The 22,379-nt window shown below is 40.7% G+C and overlaps 1 protein-coding gene across 2 annotated transcripts in view; it reads left to right on the top strand.

Moving 5' to 3' along the window:
* The window catches only part of VIPR1 (vasoactive intestinal peptide receptor 1), a 206,725-nt gene that overhangs the window by 81,984 nt on the left and 102,362 nt on the right, over positions 1-22,379 (top strand). For both annotated transcript variants that reach the window (XM_072154434.1, XM_072154433.1), the window contains exon 3: positions 13,156-13,263. In XM_072154434.1, coding sequence (XP_072010535.1) covers positions 13,156-13,263 — 108 coding nt within the window. The remainder of the gene's footprint in view (positions 1-13,155; positions 13,264-22,379) is intronic.

Genomic DNA, 22,379 nt, shown 5'->3' with positions numbered 1-22,379 from the left:
GCCCCTATGTACAAGAATATAACTACTATAATACTGCCCCCTATGTTCAAGAATATAACTACTTTAATACTGCCCCCTATGTACAAGAATATAACTACTATAATACTGCCCCCTATGTACAAGAATATAACTACTATAATACTGCCCCCTGTGTGCAAGAATATAACTACTATAATACTTCCCCTATGTACAAGAATATAACTACTATAATACTGCCCCCTATGTACAAGAATATAACTACTATAATACTGCCCCGTAAGTACAGGAATATAACTTCTATAATACTGCTCCCTATGTACAAGAATATAACTACTATAATACTGCCCCCTATGTACAGGAATATAACTACTATAATACTGCTCCCTATGTACAACAATATAACTACTATAATACTGCCCCCTATGTACAAGAATATAACTACTATAATACTGCCCCTATGTACAGGAATATAACTACTATAATACTGCACCATATGTACAAGAATATAACTACTATAATACTGCTCCCTATGTACAAGAATATAACTACTATAATACTTCCCCCTATGTACAAGAATATAACTACTATAATACTGCCCCCTATGTACAAGAATATAACTACTATAATACTGCCCCCTATGTACAAGAATATAACTACTATAATACTGCCCCCTATGTACAAGAATATAGCTACTATAATACTGCCCCTATGTACAAGAATATAACTACTATAATACTGCCCCCTATGTACAAGAATATAACTACTATAATACTGCCCCTATGTACAGGAATATAACTACTATAATACTGCCCCCTATGTACAGGAATATAACTACTATAATACTGCCCCCTATGTACAAGAAAATAACTACTATAATACTGCCCCCCATGTACAAGAATATAACTACTATAATACTGCTCAGCATGTACAAGAATATAACTACTATAATACTGCTCCCTATGTACAGGAATATAACTACTATAATACTGCCCCCTATGTACAAGAATATAACTACTATAATACTGCCCCCTATGTACAGGAATATAACTTCTATAATACTGCTCCCTATGTACAAGAATATAACTACTATAATACTGCCCCCTATGTACAGGAATATAACTTCTATAATACTGCTCCCTATGTACAACAATATAACTACTATAATACTGCCCCCTATGTACAAGAATATAACTACTATAATACTGCCCCCTATGTACAAGAATATAACTACTATAATACCGCCCCCTATGTACAAGAATATATCTACTATAATACCGCCCCCTATGTACAAGAATATAACTTCTATAATACCGCCCCCTATGTACAGGAATATAACTACTATAATACTGCCCCCTATGTACAAGAATATAACTACTATAATACTGCCCTCTATGTACAAGAATATAACTACTATAATACTGCCCCCTATGTACAAGAATATAACTACTATAATACTGCCCCCTATGTACAAGAATATAACTACTATAATACTGCCCCCTATGTACAAGAATATAGCTACTATAATACTGCCCCTATGTACAAGAATATAACTACTATAATACTGCCCCTATGTACAGGAATATAACTACTATAATACTGCCCCCTATGTACAAGAATATAACTACTATAATACTGCCCCTATGTACAGGAATATAACTACTATAATACTGCCCCCTATGTACAGGAATATAACTACTATAATACTGCCCCCTATGTACAAGAATATAACTACTATAATACTGCCCCCTATGTACAGGAATATAACTACTATAATACTGCCCCCTATGTACAAGAATATAACTACTATAATACTGCCCCCTATGTACAAGAATATAACTACTATAATACTTCCCCTATGTACAGGAATATAACTACTATAATACTGCCCCCTATGTACAAGAATATAACTACTATAATACTGCTCAGCATGTACAAGAATATAACTACTATAATACTGCCCCCCATGTACAAGAATATAACTACTATAATACTGCTCAGCATGTACAGGAATATAACTACTATAATACTGCTCCCCTATGTACAGGAATATAACTACTATAATACTGCCCCCTATGTACAAGAATATAACTACTATAATACCGCCCCCTATGTACAGGAATATAACTACTATAATACTGCCCCTATGTACAGGAATATAACTACTATAATACTGCCCCCCCATGTACAGGAATATAACTACTATAATACTGCCCCCTTTGTTGTCGTTGGTGACCTCTGACCTGTCTGGTGCATGCTGGGTATTACTGGTGGCTTCGCTTAGTCCTGTATTTCCTGCAGTGACCTTCATGTGTCCTGTATAGAGCAGAGGAGGCAGCACTATCATTTATAAGTAAGTAGCTGTTGCTGGTGATAATCTCTGCGTCTCCTTTATGTAGTTCTCTCTGTTATTGATCCTTCCCGGTGGAGTTCTGCAGTGACTTCCCGTTATTACCGCGCTCGTTATTAGCTGATGATTATTTCCGCATTGCAAAACTGCGAGTGTGAAGGTTTCTATCATGTCACTAATGTATTATCTGCTATAGACCCCGTGCAGCGAGTCCTCACTCAGGGACCCCAACTATCACCCCCAACGCACTCAACAATGAGTGTAAGAGGTTCCCCCAGTGTGGCGCCTGGTGTGGTCCCTGGTGTGGCCCCTGGTGTGGTCCCTGGTGTGTCCCCTGGTGTGGCCCCTGGTGTGGTCCCCTGGTGTGGCCCCTGGTGTGGCCCCTGGTGTGGTCCCCGGTGTGGCCCCCAGTGTGGCAGCGTTACCTGTGGGATGTTATGGGTTAAGCAGAGGCAGATCATTGCCCCCCCTCTGTGTGTCCCAGTAATTATCTGCCCCAGTATTATCTGCGCTGCTCGCAGTATTCGTATTTCTGCCCCCCGGGGAGTCGCGGCCACTTACAGCCGCAGCCGCCAGGTATTACGGCCGCCATTCCCAGTCTCTAATGAGGCTTCAATACGGATTCACGGGGCGGCGAGTGCCGGAGGATCTACATGATCAAAGGAAAATCAAAGGGATGACATAACGGGAGAAAAAGCGGGGTCCTAGCCCCCCACTGTGCCCCCCATACAGATCCCTGCCGCTATGTATAATATACAACAATCACAGAACATTACAAATCATCATTATCACATTATATGGCCATTAAAATTCTACTTTATTAAGGATTTTTTTCTGCATTGAAGTTCCATGCTGTAAATGTTACTGCTCATCCAGAGCCTCCTGATTCTGGAAGAGAATAACAGACGAACAGTGAAGACACAGAGAAAACTGTATTTCAATGAACATTGTAGGAGGAATGAAAGGGCTATGGATCTGTGATCCAGGGAGAATACATGACACTGGCTGCAGAGAGCACAGAGCACAGCTGTGTGAGGACACGCCCCAGTGAAGTTCGCAATGCTTCGATTATTGAATATAACTCCATATATCACAGTCCTGCTGCTACAAACGACATTCAAAATGTTCTGATTTAACATGTCTCTAGGGACAATAACTAACACAGGCTGCAGAGAGCACAGAGCACAGCAGTGTGAGGTCTGATTACACATCTCTCCAGGGACAACACATAACACTGGCTGCAGAGAGCACAGAGCACAGCAGTGTGAGGTCTGATTACACATCTCTCCAGGGACAATACATAACACTGGCTGCAGAGAGCACAGAGCACAGCAGTGTGAGGTCTGATTACACATCTCTCCAGGGACAATACATAACACTGGCTGCAGAGAGCACAGAGCACAGCAGTGTGAGGTCTGATTACACATCTCTCCAGGGACAATACATAACACTGGCTGCAGAGAGCACAGAGCACAGCAGTGTGAGGTCTGATTACACATCTCTCCAGGGACAATACATAACACTGGCTGCAGAGAGCACAGAGAACAGCAGTGTGAGGTCTGATTACACATCTCTCCAGGGATAATACATAACACTGGCTGCACAGAGCACAGCAGTGTGAGGTCTGATTACACATCTCTTCAGGGACAATACATAACACTGGCTGCAGAGAGCACAGAGCACAGCAGTGTGAGGTCTGATTACACATCTCTCCAGGGACAATACATAACACTGGCTGCAGAGAGCACAGAGCACAGCAGTGTGAGGTCTGATTACACATCTCTCCAGGGACAATACATAACACTGGCTGCAGAGAGCACAGAGCACAGCAGTGTGAGGTCTGATTACACATCTCTCCAGGGACAATACATAACACTGGCTGCAGAGAGCACAGAGCACAGCAGTGTGAGGTCTGATTACACATCTCTCCAGGGACAATACATAACACTGGCTGCAGAGAGCACAGAGAACAGCAGTGTGAGGTCTGATTACACATCTCTCCAGGGATAATACATAACACTGGCTGCACAGAGCACAGCAGTGTGAGGTCTGATTACACATCTCTTCAGGGACAATACATAACACTGGCTGCAGAGAGCACAGAGCACAGCAGTGTGAGGTCTGATTACACATCTCTCCAGGGACAATACATAACACTGGCTGCAGAGAGCACAGAGCACAGCAGTGTGAGGTATGATTACACATCTCTCCAGGGACAATACATAACACTGACTGCAGAGAGCACAGAGCACAGCAGTGTGAGCTCTGATTACACATCTCTCCAGGGACAATACATAGCACTGGCTGCAGAGAGCACAGAGCACAGCAGTGTGAGGTCTGATTACACATCTCTCCAGGGACAATACATAACACTGGCTGCAGACAGCACAGAGCACAGCAGTGTGAGAGTCATACATAACACTGGCTGCAGCCTGTATGGTCACACCTGTGGCAGTCTCTGTGTGTGTCGGGGGGGGGGGGGGGGGGTCGCTGCATTTTTTTAAAACGTTTTGCGCCTCCTATTCCAAAATCCTGATGGTGGTGAATCCTTTTGACCCCGGATTGTTCTGCTCCAGCGCAATCATCCAGATTATTTATTTAATCAGATCTTGTGTTTGATTCCCTCTGGTGAGAAAGTGCAAGACGTCCAAATTGTAATTTTTTTTTTTTTTTTTAAATCATTTATTTTTTTTTCCAAATTTTCTGGCAATGACTGAGATCCCTATTAGCGGCGGCGGCTCCGATAAATAAACCCGAGTGATTGATGGGGATGAGATAGGAGATTCCTGCGGATGTACACGAGGGCCGGAGGATCGCGCCTGCAGAATGTCGCCACAGGAAATAATCGTAATCAGCAGAAGGATCCTAGGAAACGGGAAAAGTATCGAATCGACGGCTTCTTATGGTAATGGAGAGACCCGGGATCATCTGAAAGGGTTTAAATCCAAAAAGCAGCAGCAAAAAACAAAAAACAAAAAATATTTGACCATTATCCATAATTACACCGAAGGAAAGAGACTTCCCCTTTAAATCCAATAACATAAACAAGGTATTGTAATTTTTGAATTTAAAGGTGAAGTTGTCCAGGATCTGCCATGAAGCCGATGTTCTCCTTCCTCACTTTGCTGAGGTTCTCATCACAAATCCCCCGCTCTGACCTTATCATCCGCCCAAACCGAGGCATAATCATCCGTCCTCCATCTCCTGCCCCATAATAAGAGACTGGAAAACAACAAGATGTGAACTTTATAAAACTGAACCAAAAAACCAAATGTCTAAGAATGGAAAAAAATAGATGAGGTCATACTGGGATATACACATAGGGGGCAGTATTATAGTAGGTATATTCTTGTACATAGAGGGCAGTATTATAGTAGTTATATTCCTGTACATAGGGGGCAGTATTATAGTAGTTATATTCTTGTACATAGGGGCAGTATTATAGTAGTTATATTCTTGTACATAGGGGGCAGTATTATAGTAGTTATATTCTTGTACATAGGGGACAGTATTATAGTAGTTATATTCTTGTACATAGGAGGCAGTATTATAGTAGTTATATTCTTGTACATAGGGGGCAGTATTATAGTAGTTATATTCCTGTACATAGGGGGCAGTATTATAGTAGTTATATTCCTGTACATAGGGGGCAGTATTATAGTAGTTATATTCTTGTACATAGGGGTAGTATTATAGTAGTTATATTCCTGTACATAGGGGGAAGTATTATAGTAGTTATATTCTTGTACATAGGGGACAGTATTATAGTAGTTATATTCCTGTACATAGGAGGCAGTATTATAGTAGTTATATTCCTGTACATAGGGGGCAGTATTATAGTAGTTATATTCCTGTACATAGAGGGCAGTATTATAGTAGTTATATTCCTGTACATAGGGGGCAGTATTATAGTAGTTATATTCCTGTACATAGGGGGCAGTATTATAGTAGTTATATTCCTGTACATAGAGGGCAGTATTATAGTAGTTATATTCTTGTACATAGGGGGCAGTATTATAGTAGTTATATTCTTGTACATAGGGGCAGTATTATAGTAGTTATATTCTTGTACATAGGGGGCGGTATTATAGTAGTTATATTCTTGTACATAGGGGGCGGTATTATAGTAGTTATATTCTTGTACATAGGGGGCAGTATTATAGTAGTTATATTCCTGTACATAGAGGGCAGTATTATAGTAGTTATATTCCTGTACATAGAGGGCAGTATTATAGTAGTTATATTCTTGTACATAGGGGGCAGTATTATAGTAGTTATATTCTTGTACATAGGGGCAGTATTATAGTAGTTATATTCTTGTACATAGGGGGCGGTATTAAGGTAGTTATATTCTTGTACATAGGGGGCAGTATTATAGTAGTTATATTCTTGTACATAGGGGGCAGTATTATAGTAGGTATATTCTTGTACATAGAGGGCATTATTATAGTAGTTATATTCCTGTACATAGGGGGCAGTATTATAGCAGTTATATTCCTGTACATAGGGGGCAGTATTATAGTAGTTATATTCTTGTACATAGGGGGCAGTATTATAGTAGTTATATTCTTGTACATAGGGGGCAGTATTATAGTAGTTATATTCTTGTACATAGGGGGCAGTATTATAGTAGTTATATTCTTGTACATAGGGGGCAGTATTATAGTAGTTATATTCTTGTACATAGGGGCAGTATTATAGTAGTTATATTCCTGTACATAGGGGGCAGTATTATAGTAGTTATATTCTTGTACATAGGGGCAGTATTATAGTAGTTATATTCCTGTACATAGGGGACAGTATTATAGTAGTTATATTCTTGTACATAGGGGCAGTATTATAGTAGTTATATTCCTGTACATAGGGGGCAGTATTATAGTAGTTATATTCCTGTACATAGGGGCAGTATTATAGTAGTTATATTCCTGTACATAGGGGCAGTATTATAGTAGTTATATTCCTGTACATAGGGGGCAGTATTATAGTAGTTATATTCCTGTACATAGGGGGCAGTATTATAGTAGTTATATTCCTGTACATAGGGGCAGTATTATAGTACTTATATTCCTGTACATAGGGGGCAGTATTATAGTAGTTATATTCTTGTACATAGGGGGCAGTATTATAGTAGTTATATTCCTGTACATAGGGGACAGTATTATAGTAGTTATATTCTTGTACATAGGGGGCAGTATTATAGTAGTTATATTCCTGTACATAGGGGGCAGTATTATAGTAGTTATATTCCTGTACATCAGCGGTTCTCAACCTGTGGGTCGGGACCCCATTGGGGGTCGAACGACCAAAACCGGGGGTCGCCTAAAGCCATCGGAGCCGCAATTTTATTGTGTTTTTACTGCGAGTTGCATGTTTTGGGGTCACCACAACATGATTAACTGTATTGCGGGGTCACAGCATTAGAAAGTTTGAGAACCACTGCGGTACATAGAGGGCAGTATTATAGTAGTTATATTCTTGTACATAGGGGGCAGTATTATAGTAGTTATATTCTTGTACATAGGGGCAGTATTATAGTAGTTATATTCTTGTACATAGGGGGCAGTATTATAGTAGTTATATTCCTGTATATAGGGGGCAGTATTATAGTAGTTATATTCTTGTACATAGGGGCAGTATTATAGTAGTTATATTCTTGTACATAGGGGGCAGTATTATAGTAGTTATAATCTTGTACATAGGGGCAGTATTATAGTAGTTATATTCTTGTACATAGGGGGCAGTATTATAGTAGTTATATTCCTGTATATAGGGGGCAGTATTATAGTAGTTATATTCTTGTACATAGGGGGCAGTATTATAGTAGTTATATTCCTGTATATAGGGGGCAGTATTATAGCAGTTATATTCTTGTACATAGGGGGCAGTATTATAGTAGTTATATTCTTGTACATAGGGGGCAGTATTATAGTAGTTATATTCTTGTACATTGGGGGCAGTATTATAGTAGTTATATTCTTGTACATAGGGGGCAGTATTATAGTAGTTATATTCTTGTACATAGAAGGCAGTATTATGGTAGTTATATTCCTGTACATAGGGGGAAGTATTATAGTAGTTATATTCTTGTACATAGGGGGCAGTATTATAGTAGTTATATTCCTGTACATAGGGGCAGTATTATAGTAGTTATATACTTGTACATAGGGGGCAGTATTATAGTAGTTATATTCTTGTACATAGGGGGCAGTATTATAGTAGTTATATTCCTGTACATAGAAGGCAGTATTATGGTAGTTATATTCCTGTACATAGGGGGAAGTATTATAGTAGTTATATTCTTGTACATAGGGGGCAGTATTATAGTAGTTATATTCCTGTACATAGGGGGAAGTATTATAGTAGTTATATTCTTGTACATAGGGGGCAGTATTATAGTAGTTATATTCCTGTACATAGGGGCAGTATTATAGTAGTTATATTCTTGTACATAGGGGGCAGTATTATAGTAGTTATATTCTTGTACATAGGGGGCAGTATTATAGTAGTTATATTCTTGTACATAAGCGGCAGTATTATAGTAGTTATATCCTTGTACATAGGGGGCAGTATTATAGTAGTTATTTTCTTGTACATAGGGGGCAGTATTATAGTAGTTATATTATTGTACATAGGGGGCAGTATTATAGTAGTTATATTCCTGTACATAGGGAGCAGTATTATAGTAGTTATATTTTTGTACATAGGGGGCAGTATTATAGTAGTTATATTCTTGTACATAGGGGCAGTATTATAGTAGTTATATTCTTGTACATAAGCGGCAGTATTATAGTAGTTATATCCTTGTACATAGGGGGCAGTATTATAGTAGTTATTTTCTTGTACATAGGGGGCAGTATTATAGTAGTTATATTATTGTACATAGGGGGCAGTATTATAGTAGTTATATTCTGGTACATAGGGAGCAGTATTATAGTAGTTATATTCTTGTACATAGGGGGCAGTATTATAGTAGGTATATTCTTGTACATAGAGGGCATTATTATAGTAGTTATATTCCTGTACATAGGGGGCAGTATTATAGCAGTTATATTCCTGTACATAGGGGGCAGTATTATAGTAGTTATATTCTTGTACATAGGGGGCAGTATTATAGTAGTTATATTCTTGTACATAGGGGGCAGTATTATAGTAGTTATATTCTTGTACATAGGGGACAGTATTATAGTAGTTATATTCTTGTACATAGGGGGCAGTATTATAGTAGTTATATTCCTGTACATAGAGGGCAGTATTATAGTAGTTATATTCCTGTACATAGAGGGCAGTATTATAGTAGTTATATTCTTGTACATAGGGGGCAGTATTATAGTAGTTATATTCTTGTACATAGGGGCAGTATTATAGTAGTTATATTCTTGTACATAGGGGGCGGTATTATAGTAGTTATATTCTTGTACATAGGGGGCAGTATTATAGTAGTTATATTCTTGTACATAGGGGGCAGTATTATAGTAGGTATATTCTTGTACATAGAGGGCATTATTATAGTAGTTATATTCCTGTACATAGGGGGCAGTATTATAGCAGTTATATTCCTGTACATAGGGGGCAGTATTATAGTAGTTATATTCTTGTACATAGGGGGCAGTATTATAGTAGTTATATTCTTGTACATAGGGGGCAGTATTATAGTAGTTATATTCTTGTACATAGGGGGCAGTATTATAGTAGTTATATTCTTGTACATAGGGGGCAGTATTATAGTAGTTATATTCTTGTACATAGGGGCAGTATTATAGTAGTTATATTCCTGTACATAGGGGGCAGTATTATAGTAGTTATATTCTTGTACATAGGGGCAGTATTATAGTAGTTATATTCCTGTACATAGGGGACAGTATTATAGTAGTTATATTCTTGTACATAGGGGCAGTATTATAGTAGTTATATTCCTGTACATAGGGGGCAGTATTATAGTAGTTATATTCCTGTACATAGGGGCAGTATTATAGTAGTTATATTCCTGTACATAGGGGCAGTATTATAGTACTTATATTCCTGTACATAGGGGGCAGTATTATAGTAGTTATATTCCTGTACATAGGGGGCAGTATTATAGTAGTTATATTCCTGTACATAGGGGGCAGTATTATAGTAGTTATATTCCTGTACATAGGGGCAGTATTATAGTACTTATATTCCTGTACATAGGGGGCAGTATTATAGTAGTTATATTCTTGTACATAGGGGGCAGTATTATAGTAGTTATATTCCTGTACATAGGGGACAGTATTATAGTAGTTATATTCTTGTACATAGGGGGCAGTATTATAGTAGTTATATTCCTGTACATAGGGGGCATTATTATAGTAGTTATATTCTTGTACATAGGGGGCAGTATTATAGTAGTTATATTCCTGTACATAGGGGGCAGTATTATAGTAGTTATATTCTTGTACATAGGGGGCAGTATTTTAGTAGTTATATTCCTGTACATAGGGGGCAGTATTATAGTAGTTATATTCTTGTACATGGGGGGCAGTATTATAGTAGTTATATTCCTGTACATAGCGGGCAGTATTATAGTAGTTATATTCTTGTACATAGGGGGCAGTATTATAGTAGTTATATTCTTGTACATAGGGGGCAGTATTATAGTAGTTATATTCCTGTACATAGGGAGCAGTATTATAGTAGTTATATTCTTGTACATAGGGGGCAGTATTATAGTAGTTATATTGTTGTACATAGTGGGCAGTATTATAGTAGTTATATTCCTGTACATATGGGGCAGTATTCTAGTAGTTATATTCCTGTACATAGGGGGCAGTATTATAGTAGTTATATTCCTGTACATCAGCGATTCTCAACCTGTGGGTCGGGACCCCATTGGGGGTCGAACGACCAAAACCGGGGGTCGCCTAAAGCCATCGGAGCCGCAATTTTATTGTGTTTTTACTGCGAGTTGCATGTTTTGGGGTCACCACAACATGATTAACTGTATTGCGGGGTCACAGCATTAGAAAGTTTGAGAACCACTGCGGTACATAGAGGGCAGTATTATAGTAGTTATATTCTTGTACATAGGGGGCAGTATTATAGTAGTTATATTCTTGTACATAGGGGCAGTATTATAGTAGTTATATTCTTGTACATAGGGGGCAGTATTATAGTAGTTATATTCCTGTATATAGGGGGCAGTATTATAGTAGTTATATTCTTGTACATAGGGGCAGTATTATAGTAGTTATATTCTTGTACATAGGGGGCAGTATTATAGTAGTTATAATCTTGTACATAGGGGCAGTATTATAGTAGTTATATTCTTGTACATAGGGGGCAGTATTATAGTAGTTATATTCCTGTATATAGGGGGCAGTATTATAGTAGTTATATTCTTGTACATAGGGGGCAGTATTATAGTAGTTATATTCCTGTATATAGGGGGCAGTATTATAGCAGTTATATTCTTGTACATAGGGGGCAGTATTATAGTAGTTATATTCTTGTACATAGGGGGCAGTATTATAGTAGTTATATTCTTGTACATTGGGGGCAGTATTATAGTAGTTATATTCTTGTACATAGGGGGCAGTATTATAGTAGTTATATTCTTGTACATAGAAGGCAGTATTATGGTAGTTATATTCCTGTACATAGGGGGAAGTATTATAGTAGTTATATTCTTGTACATAGGGGGCAGTATTATAGTAGTTATATTCCTGTACATAGGGGCAGTATTATAGTAGTTATATACTTGTACATAGGGGGCAGTATTATAGTAGTTATATTCTTGTACATAGGGGGCAGTATTATAGTAGTTATATTCTAGTACATAGGGGGTAGTATTATAGTAGTTATATTCTTGTACATAGGGGGCAGTATTATAGTAGTTATATTCTTGTACATAGGGGGCAGTATTATAGTAGTTATATTCTTGTACATAGGGGGGCAGTATTATAGTAGTTATATTCTTGTACATTGGGGGGCAGTATTATAGTAGTTATATTCTTGTACATAGGGGGGCAGTATTATAGTAGTTATATTCTTGTACATTGGGGGGCAGTATTATAGTAGTTATATTCCTGTACATAGGGGGCAGTATTATAGTAGTTATATTCTTGTACACCGTGGGCAGTATTATAGTAGTTATATTCTTGTACATAGGGGGCAGTATTATAGTAGTTATATTCTTGTACATAGGGGGCAGTATTATAGTAGTTATATTCCTGTACATAAATACAGTATTATAGTAGTTATATTCTAGTACATAGGGGGTAGTATTATAGTAGTTATATTCTTGTACATAGGGGGCAGTATTATAGTAGTTATATTCTTGTACATAGGGTGCAGTATTATAGTAGTTATATTCCTGTACATAGGGGGCAGTATTATAGTAGTTATATTCTTGTACATAGGGGGCAGTATTATAGTAGTTATATTCCTGTACATAGGGGGCAGTATTATAGTAGTTATATTCCTGTACATAGGGGGCAGTATTATAGTAGTTATATTCCTGTACATAGGGGGCAGTATTATAGTAGTTATATTCCTGTACATAGGGGGGCAGTATTATAGTAGTTATATCCCTGTACATAGGGGGCAGTATTATAGTAGTTATATTCCTGTACATAGGGGCAGTATTATAGTAGTTATATTTCTGTACATAGGAGGCAGTATTATAGTAGTTATATTCTTGTACATTGGGGGGCAGTATTATAGTAGTTATATTCTTGTACATAGGGGGGCAGTATTATAGTAGTTATATTCTTGTACATAGAGGGCAGTATTATAGTAGTTATATTCTTGTACATTGGGGGGCAGTATTATAGTAGTTATATTCTTATAATTGTATCTTTTTCTTGCAGCTTGTCCTCGGACCTGGGATAACCTGACGTGTTGGCCGGCAGCAGCGGAGGGGGATGTTGTGGTGCTTTCATGTCCTGATTACTTTACCTTCTTTTCTGAAGCCAAAGGTGAGAAAATTATTTAACAGGATTCATAAATCTTGAAGGAAGTTATAATCTTCTTCTATGATTGGATGATATGTCAGGATACAATACATTGGGCTCCTGATGGTGGGTGACACACTGCACCTATGGGTGTGTATAAGGTTATGGTTGGGTGTTAGTTTAGAGATTCTGGTGTGGATTCTATATAGTCTTTGTTTGTCGTTTCGGAGGAATCTAATTTGGGGTCTTCCGTAGAGTCTTTTTTGCTATAGGGTCTAGTGTAGGATCTCCATTAGTCATAGCGTCTGGTCTGGGGTCTGTATTAGTTTAGGAGTCTGGTCTCGGGTCTGTATTAGTTTAGGGGTCTGGTCTGTGGTCCTGTATTAGTTTAGGAGTCTGGTCTGGGGTCTGTATTAGTTTAGGGGTCTGGTCTGGGGTCTGTATTAGTTTAGGGGTCTGGTCTGGGGTCTGTATTAGTTTAGGGGTCTGGTCTGGGCTCTGTATTAGTTTAGGGGTCTGGTCTGGGGTCTGTATTAGTTTAGGGGTCTGGTCTGGGGTCTGTATTAGTTTAGGGGTCTGGTCTGGGGTCTCTATTAGTTTAGGGGTCTGGTCTGGGGTCTGTATTAGTTTAGGGGTCTGGTCTGGGCTCTGTATTAGTTTAGGGGTCTAGTCTGGGATCTGTATTAGTTTAGGGGTCTGGTCTGGGGTCTGTAGTAGTTTAGGGGTCTGGTGTCTGTATTAGATTAGGGGTCTGGTTTGGGGTCTGTATTAGTTTAGGGGTGTGGTCTGGGGTCTGTTTTAGTTTAGGGGTCTTGTCTGTGTCCTGTATTAGTTTAGGGGTCTGGTCTGCGCTCTGTATTAGTTTAGGGGTCTGGTCTGGGGTCTGTATTAGTTTAGGGGTCTGGTCTGGGGTCTGTATTAGTTTAGGGGTCTGGTCTGGGGTCTGTATTAGTTTAGGGGTCTGGTCTGGGGTCTGTATTAGTTTAGGGGTCTGGTCTGGGGTCTTGTATCAGTTTAGGAGTCTGGTCTGGGGTCTTGTATTAGTTTAGTGGTCTGGTCTGGGGTCTGTATTAGTTTAGGGGTCTGGTCTGGGGTCTGTATTAGTTTAGTGGTCTGGTCTGGGGTCTTGTATTAGTTTAGGGGTCTGGTCTGGGGTCTTGTATCAGTTTAGGAGTCTGGTCTGTGTCCTGTATTAGTTTAGGAGTCTGGTCTGGGGTCTTGTATTAGTTTAGGAGTCTGGTGTCTGTATTAGTTTAGGGGTCTGGTCTGGGGTCTGTATTAGTTTAGGAGTCTGGTCTGGGGTCTGTATTAGTTTAGGGGTCTGGTCTGATTGTCTAATTGTCTCCATAATAATAAAAATAATCAAATTTATAATAATAATAATAATAATAGTCTCCATAATTAGACTAATAATCTCTGGGAAGATCCCTCTCTATATATCAGGGCATTAAGTCTGTGTCACAGTGTAATAGGAGCAGTTACCAGATCTTAGTTTCCAAAAATCCACTAATAGATAATCACTGAGCTCATACCTTAGTAGTGGATTGAGGCTGTCTGTCTCAATGGCAGGTGGAGCTGTGAGGTCGGGGTTCGAATCCCTGGCTGGGCAAAAATGTATTTAATTGAATTAAATAGAGCCTTGTGTCTGGGGGATCCCTAGAAGATGTAGAAATCATATATGGTAAGATGGTGATGTCTCCCTGATAACGTGGTCTATGCTCTGCGCTAACCTGACACATCTCTCAAAAGGATTCCCTGCCCGATGTCTGTAGAAGCCGTTCGGAAACGCAAGTTTAGGCTTTAAAAGTATTTACTATGCGGGACAGGGAGCCGGGACAACCCCAGCCAGTGCGGGACCTGGAAGGAATATCCGGGACAATCTCCCAGCTGCCCGTGACAGCGGAGCAGAGATGAAAAACCGAGACTGTCCCGCTGAATCCGGGATGGTTGGGAGCTAGGGTTTACATCTTCTGATATACTATGAGTTCTATATAACTTTAGGAGGATTGCCTGGGGTCTGGCTAGTTTATAAGGTCTGTATAAGTTTATAGGTATTTTTTGACATCTGTATTGGTTTTTGGTCTAGTATGGGGCCTGCAATGTTTTAGAGGTCTGGAGTCTGTATTATATTAGGTGGTCTGGTCTCAGGTCTGTATTAGTTCAGGGGTCTGGCAGTCTGTTCTATGGTGTGGTTAGAGTTTTGTCATAGTTTAGGTATCTGGTTTGGCATCTGTATTGGTTTTGGAGTTCTGGCTCGGGGGTCTGGCTTTGTTTAGTGGGTCTGGTTAGTGTATGAGGTCTGTAAAAGTTTAGGGGTCTTGTTTGACATCCGTTTGGTTTAGGGGTCCACTCTAGGGTCTGCATTTGTTCAGGATTTCTGGTCTTGGGTCTGGTTAGTTTGGGAAGTCTAGGGGTCTTCTCTGGGGTGTGTAGTAGATTAGAGGGGTCTTGTCTGGTGTGTGTAGTAGATTAGAGGGGTCTTCTCTGGGGTGTGTAGTAGATTAGAGGGGTCTTGTCTGGTGTGTGTAGTAGATTAGAGGGGTCTTCTCTGGGGTGTGTAGTAGATTAGAGGGGTCTTGTCTGGTGTGTGTAGTAGATTAGAGGGGTTTTGTCTGGGATTAGTTTAGGGGTTCTGGTCTTGGGTCTATATTAGTATTGGGGTCCGGTTTAGCTTCTGTATTATTTTAGATTAGGGATTAGGGGTCTGGATAGGCATCTGTATGGGTTGTACAAGGTCTGAATTTAGGGTTTAGTATAAATAAGTTTTGGGGGTCGGGTCTGGGGTCTGTATAAGTTTTTTTTAACTTATGAATAGATACAAAACAAAACAAGATAAGAGGAAGTCCCTTCAGCACTGACAGCTAAGAACATATTGTTGGTGGTGGGTGCACGGGACCCCCTTGCATTGACGGCTGGTGGACTGGACCAGAGAGGTCACCAAGCTTTTCCGTCACTTCTCTGGAAGTTCTTTGGGTGTCACATGGATCTTGTAACATCTCTGTTCCTCCAGCGAGTCTTGGGCTTCTTTGCGGAGCCCTTGCTCGTGGTTGGCCGGGATTTCGGCATCGCACTTGTAGCTTTCTCTTTTGATAAGAAACGTGACGTTGGACAAGAGCCTCGGCTTGTCCGCTCATTGTTTGCTTGTTTACCGAGTCTCTGTCTTTCTGCCAGAGAACATTCACTTCTTCCAGGAGGTTTCTAGAATATGTTAAGTGGCGCAAGGATCCGAGGAGTTAAGCCTCAAATTCATTGAAATGTTCCCAAATCAAAGAAGAAAAAATCCTTTTCATGCAAATTCCAAGGTAATTAATGAGACCCCATTAGGGTGGAGCAGCGGGGGGCGCCATTGTGATGGGTGTACAGGCAGCGCCTCCTGATTCTGTGATATCACCGGGTCTCATGAATAGTCCAGGACACAATGTGACAATGAGAGGTCTCCATTATACCCCATTCCTTTCTTAGGGGTTTAGATTCATGAAGAGTCTAGGAGTCCAGCATTTAAGGAGGAAGGTGAAAAACGTCACATGAAGTAGACCCCAGAATAGACCCCCAAAACCAACGCATAACTTAGACCACTCAGACGAGTGCAGACCTTTGATCAGACCCCCTTATACTGACCCGAGATATCAGAACAGAACTCTGATCCTAGGACTAATCCATGCTCAGCAATCTTCGTCAGCTCCATAGAGAGGAATGGAGCAGAACCGTCATGCGTGGCCGTCTGCTCCAGTCATCTCGGGGAGGGATGAGGGGTCTGACATAGGTACCTCAGACTCCCTGTTCTCATGATCTGTGGGGTCTCATCACTGCGACCCCTACCGATCAGCAAGTTGGGTCTTATCCTGCGGATATGGCTTACCTTCTTTGGTTGGAAAACCCCTTTTAAATGAATACAGAACCTGTTCAGACCCACAAACTAATATTAATTTTTAACCAGGGACCTTTAAATCCTACAGACCCCAGCCCATAGTCCTTAATCCAATATAGACCCCAGACCAGACCCGTAAATTGAAACAGATCCCAGACCAGACCCCTAAACTAATACAGACCCCAGACCAGACCCCCCTAAACTAATACGGACCCCAGACCGGACCCCTAAACTAATACAGACCCCAGACCAGGCCCTTAAACTAATACAGACCCTAGACCAGACCCCTAAACTAATACAGACCCCAGACCGGACCCCTAAACTAATACAGACCCCAGACCAGGCCCTTAAACTAATACAGACCCTAGACCAGACCGCTAAACTAATACAGACCCAGACCAGATCCCTAAACTAATACAGACCCCAGACCCCTAAACTAATACAGACCCCAGACTACACCCCTAAACTACTACAGACCTCAGACCAGACCCCTAAACTAATACAGACCCCAGACTACACCCCTAAACTAATACAGACCCCAGACCAGACCCCTAAACTAATATAGACCTCAGACCAGACCCCTAAACTAATACAGACCCCAGACTACACCCCTAAACTAATACAGACCCCAGACCAGACCGCTAAACTAATACAGACCCCAGAACAGACCCCTAAACTAATACAGACCCCAGACCAGATCCCTAAACTAATACAGATCCCAGACCAGACACCTAAACTAATACAGACACCAGACCAGACCCTTAAACTATTACAGACCCTAGACCAAACCCCTAAACTAATACAGACCCCAGACCGGACCCCTAAACTAATACAGACCCCAGACCAGGCCCTTAAACTAATACAGACCCTAGACCAGACCCCTAAACTAATACAGACCCAGACCAGATCCCTAAACTAATACAGACCCCAGACCCCTAAACTAATACAGACCCCAGACTACACCCCTAAACTACTACAGACCTCAGACCAGACCCCTAAACTAATACAGACCCCAGACTACACCCCTAAACTAATACAGACCCCAGACCAGACCCCTAAACTAATACAGACCTCAGACCAGACCCCTAAACTAATACAGACCCCAGACTACACCCCTAAACTAATACAGACCCCAGACCAGACCCCTAAACTAATACAGACCTCAGACCAGACCGCTAAACTAATACAGACCTCAGACCAGACCCCTAAACTAATACAGACCCCAGACCAGACCCCTAAACTAATACAGACCGCACACCAGACCGCTAAACTAATACAGACCCCAGAACAGACCCCTAAACTAATACAGACCCCAGACCAGATCCCTAAACTAATACAGATCCCAGACCAGACCCCTAAACTAATAAAGACCCCAGACCAGACCGCTAAATTAATACAGACCCCAGACCAGACCCCTAAACTAATAAGGACCCCAGACCAGACCGCTAAACTAATACAGACCCCAGACCAGACCCCTAAACTAATACAGACCCCAGACCAGATCCCTAAACTAATACAGATCCCAGACCAGACCCCTAAACTAATACAGACCCCAGACCAGACCCCTAAACTAATACAGAGCCCAGACCAGACCCCTAAACTAATACAGACCCCAGACCAGACCCCTAAACTAATACAGACCCCAGACCAGACCCCTAAACTAATACAGACCCCAAACCAGACCCCTAAACTAATACAGACCCCAGACCAGACTCCTAAACTAATACAGACCCCAGACCAGATCGCTAAACTAATACAGACCCCAGACCAGATCGCTAAACTAATACAGACCCCAGACCAGACCGCTAATCTAATACAGACCCCAGACCAGACCCCTAATCTAATACAGACCCCAGACCAGATCCCTAAACTAATACAGACCCAAGACCCCTAAACTAATACAGACTTTGGACCAGACCCCTAAACTAATACAGACCCCAGACCAGACCCCTAATCTAATACAGACCCCAGAGCAGACCCCTAATCTAATACAGACCCCAGACCAGACCCCTAAACTAATACAGACCCCCAGACCAGACCCCTAAACTAATACAGACCCCAGACCAGACTCCTAAACTAATACAGACCCCAGACCAGACTCCTAAACTAATACAGACCCCAGACCAGATCCCTAAACTAATACAGACCCCAGACCAGACCCCAAATCTAATACAGACCCCAGACCAGACCCCTAATCTAATACAGACCCCAGACCAGATTCCTAAACTAATACAGACTTTGGACCAGACCCCTAAACTAATACAGACTTTGGACCAGACCCCTAAACTAATACAGACCCCAGACCAGACCCGTAAACTAATACAGGACCCCAGACCAGACCCCTAAACTAATACAGGACCCCAGACCAGACCCCTAAACTAATACAGACCCCAGACCAGACCGCTAAACTAATACAGACCTCAGACCAGACCCCTAAACTAATACAGACCCCAGACCAGACCCCTAAACTAATACAGACCCCAGACCAGACCCCTAAACTAATACAGACCCCAGACCAGACCCCTAAACTAATACAGACCCCAGACCAGACCCCTAAACTAATACAGACCCCAAACCAGACCCCTAAACTAATACAGACCCCAGACCAGACTCCTAAACTAATACAGACCCCAGAACAGATCCCTAAACTAATACAGACCCCAGACCAGACCCCTAATCTAATACAGACCCCAGACCAGACCCCTAATCTAATACAGACCCCAGACCAGACACCTAAACTAATACAGACCCAAGACCCCTAAACTAATACATCAACTGACCTGGAGCGGGGGGGGCTCAGAGGAACTCCAAGTTACCCCGTTTGAAAGAGATATAAAGGAAGAAACGGAGGAGCGCAACCTCGTGTATTATTGTAGGTAAATTGATGTGTGTACACTAAAGGTATAGTGGACTCTCACCTGGTCGATGGTACAAGAGGGCATGTCACATGTGCGGATCCAAGCTGCCGGTCGTAGTAGATCACGCTCCAATTTGCACAGGACCAGGATCCCGGGGGCGTGCAGATGAAAGTAGAATAGGTCCCGAGGAATGAAAATGGATTTCGGACCGGCGCTGCCCTTGTGATATTGATTCCGACTCAAAATGTCATTTAAAGGAATAAACGACTGATTTTATTTTTAAAAAAAGGTTGCAACGCGTTTCTGCTCCGGACTGGAGCCTTCGTCAGGCATAACAGAACATGTAACAATTCAACATTAAATACATTACCGTGACACCGGGACCCCGGAAGTGATAGAATACCGGTCACATGATAGAGTTCAACCCGGTAACACAAGTAACGGGGATTCATCATACACCGAGGCGCACAGTCGATCATGTGTACAATTCATAAAATTCATAAAAAATCACTATAGGACATATATATATCATAAAACACATTAGATACAATTCATAGCTGACTAAAATTATTTGTACTGACCTATTCTATGTTTTAGTGAACCAGGGGGATGACGTGATTCAAGCCGCGATGCCTATTCCCGGCGTCACGATCTCAACTACGGGTCGCTGGATGGATCAAAATAAGACAGAAGCGTTCGCGCGTCAAGAGGATTAGGTGGCTTCAATAAGGGTGATTTTCATATCGCAGGGGACAACCGTGAGTAAAAGGATGATAATGCAGGTGTATACTAAACTGACTCAATAACTTCATTAAGGCCGTTCGGAGCCAGTGTGTTCAACTTAAAAATCCAGAACGATTCCCTCCGATTCAGGGTCTTTAGACGATTGGTATTATTTTCGTGAATCTGTTCTATAGGTGTTATTTTTATGCAGTTAAAATCACCATTATGCTCTAAAAAAATGTGTTTTGACAAGCTCTGTTTTAAAAACCCTATTTTGGTTTTATGCCGGTGGCCATTGAGTCTCACTCTGAGAGACTGGATGGTCCGACCAACATACTGCTTTCCACATAAGCAGTCTACCAAGTAAATCACAAAATTTGAGGAGCATGACATTTTCGATTTTATCTTAAATGTTTCCTTAGTAGTTTCCGATGTAAATGTGGTTGTCCCCTCTCTGATGGAATCGCAACATAAGCATAATTTGTGATTACACTTTTCGACTCCTGGTTTTTGGTTTCTACTAGTCATCATTATTTTGTCAGTTTTTAGCCTACTCGGAGCCACTACATTTTTGATAGTCGTGGCTTTTCTAAATGTTATAAGGGGGCGAACGGGGAGAACATCTTTAAGAATGGGGTCTTTTTTAAGGCGGGAAGGAAGGACGAAAGGAGCAGCACCAGCCATACGAGAATGGAACTGTTCAGAAACCGTTTGCAATCAAGGAAGGAGAGACTTTCCAAATTGCTAAAGGATAATGAGTTGGAAATTACGTCCAACAACGTAAACAATCGTGACTGTACTGAGGACAAAGGTTGGTGGGATTTCAACCTAATGTCATCTCTATTAAAAGACTTTGAAGACCACTGTAAAAAGGAACTCTTGCATAGTCTAGACATCATGTTTCTAGAAGTGTATCTCCAGAAGGGTTTAAGCCCTAAAGGTTTAAGAATTAATATCCCTTCAGCATTTCCCGACGATATTAAGTATACTGAAGAGTGGGAAAAATATCTACATAACTGTTCTATGAATCTGGTATCCCGTATTATCACTAAAAGATCCCAAGAATGTGATTTACTAACAGATAAAATTATGACCATTGGCGAAAAATTACAACAATTTACCAAACACCCTGATTTCCACACTATCAACGTAGGAATACAAGGGAGATTACTATCACTAGAGAAGGACACCTCTGAGAGAAAGATCAAAAAATTAAAAACTTGCCTTACTAGGCCCCCAATTAGGGATGTCTCCCGTAATCTTCGTTCAAGCGGGAATTACATTCCAGATAAAGATATAGCTCCCTTGAACCATCACATCGATAATAAAAATAAAAATAATAATAGGACCTCGACCGACATGAAAACTCAGAATCATCAGGTTTCCCAACCCATGACACAGCAGTCAGTGCCCAAAGAAATATCCCAATATATAAATACAAATAAAAATAAAAATAGAAATAAAAATAACCAATCAAGATATACCAAAACAGGGGGAAGAATTTTTCACAATAGTAATAGGACGATACCTGCAATAAGATATCCCAATCTTCCGCAAACAAAAGACACTTTGGAAATTGTAAGTACGAATAAGGAGGTTCTACAACAACAAAAAAGTACTAGATCGGGACAAGAGCTTAGGGAGACAACAATACCTTTTGAGGCTGCCATAGACCCAGTCTCTTTAGATAA

This window comes from Engystomops pustulosus, chromosome 5 (genome assembly GCF_040894005.1).
Source record: "Engystomops pustulosus chromosome 5, aEngPut4.maternal, whole genome shotgun sequence".
NCBI lineage: Eukaryota > Metazoa > Chordata > Amphibia > Anura > Leptodactylidae > Engystomops > Engystomops pustulosus.
The sequence above is the reverse complement of the archived record's forward strand: the minus strand, read 5'-3'. Positions and strand labels throughout refer to the sequence as shown.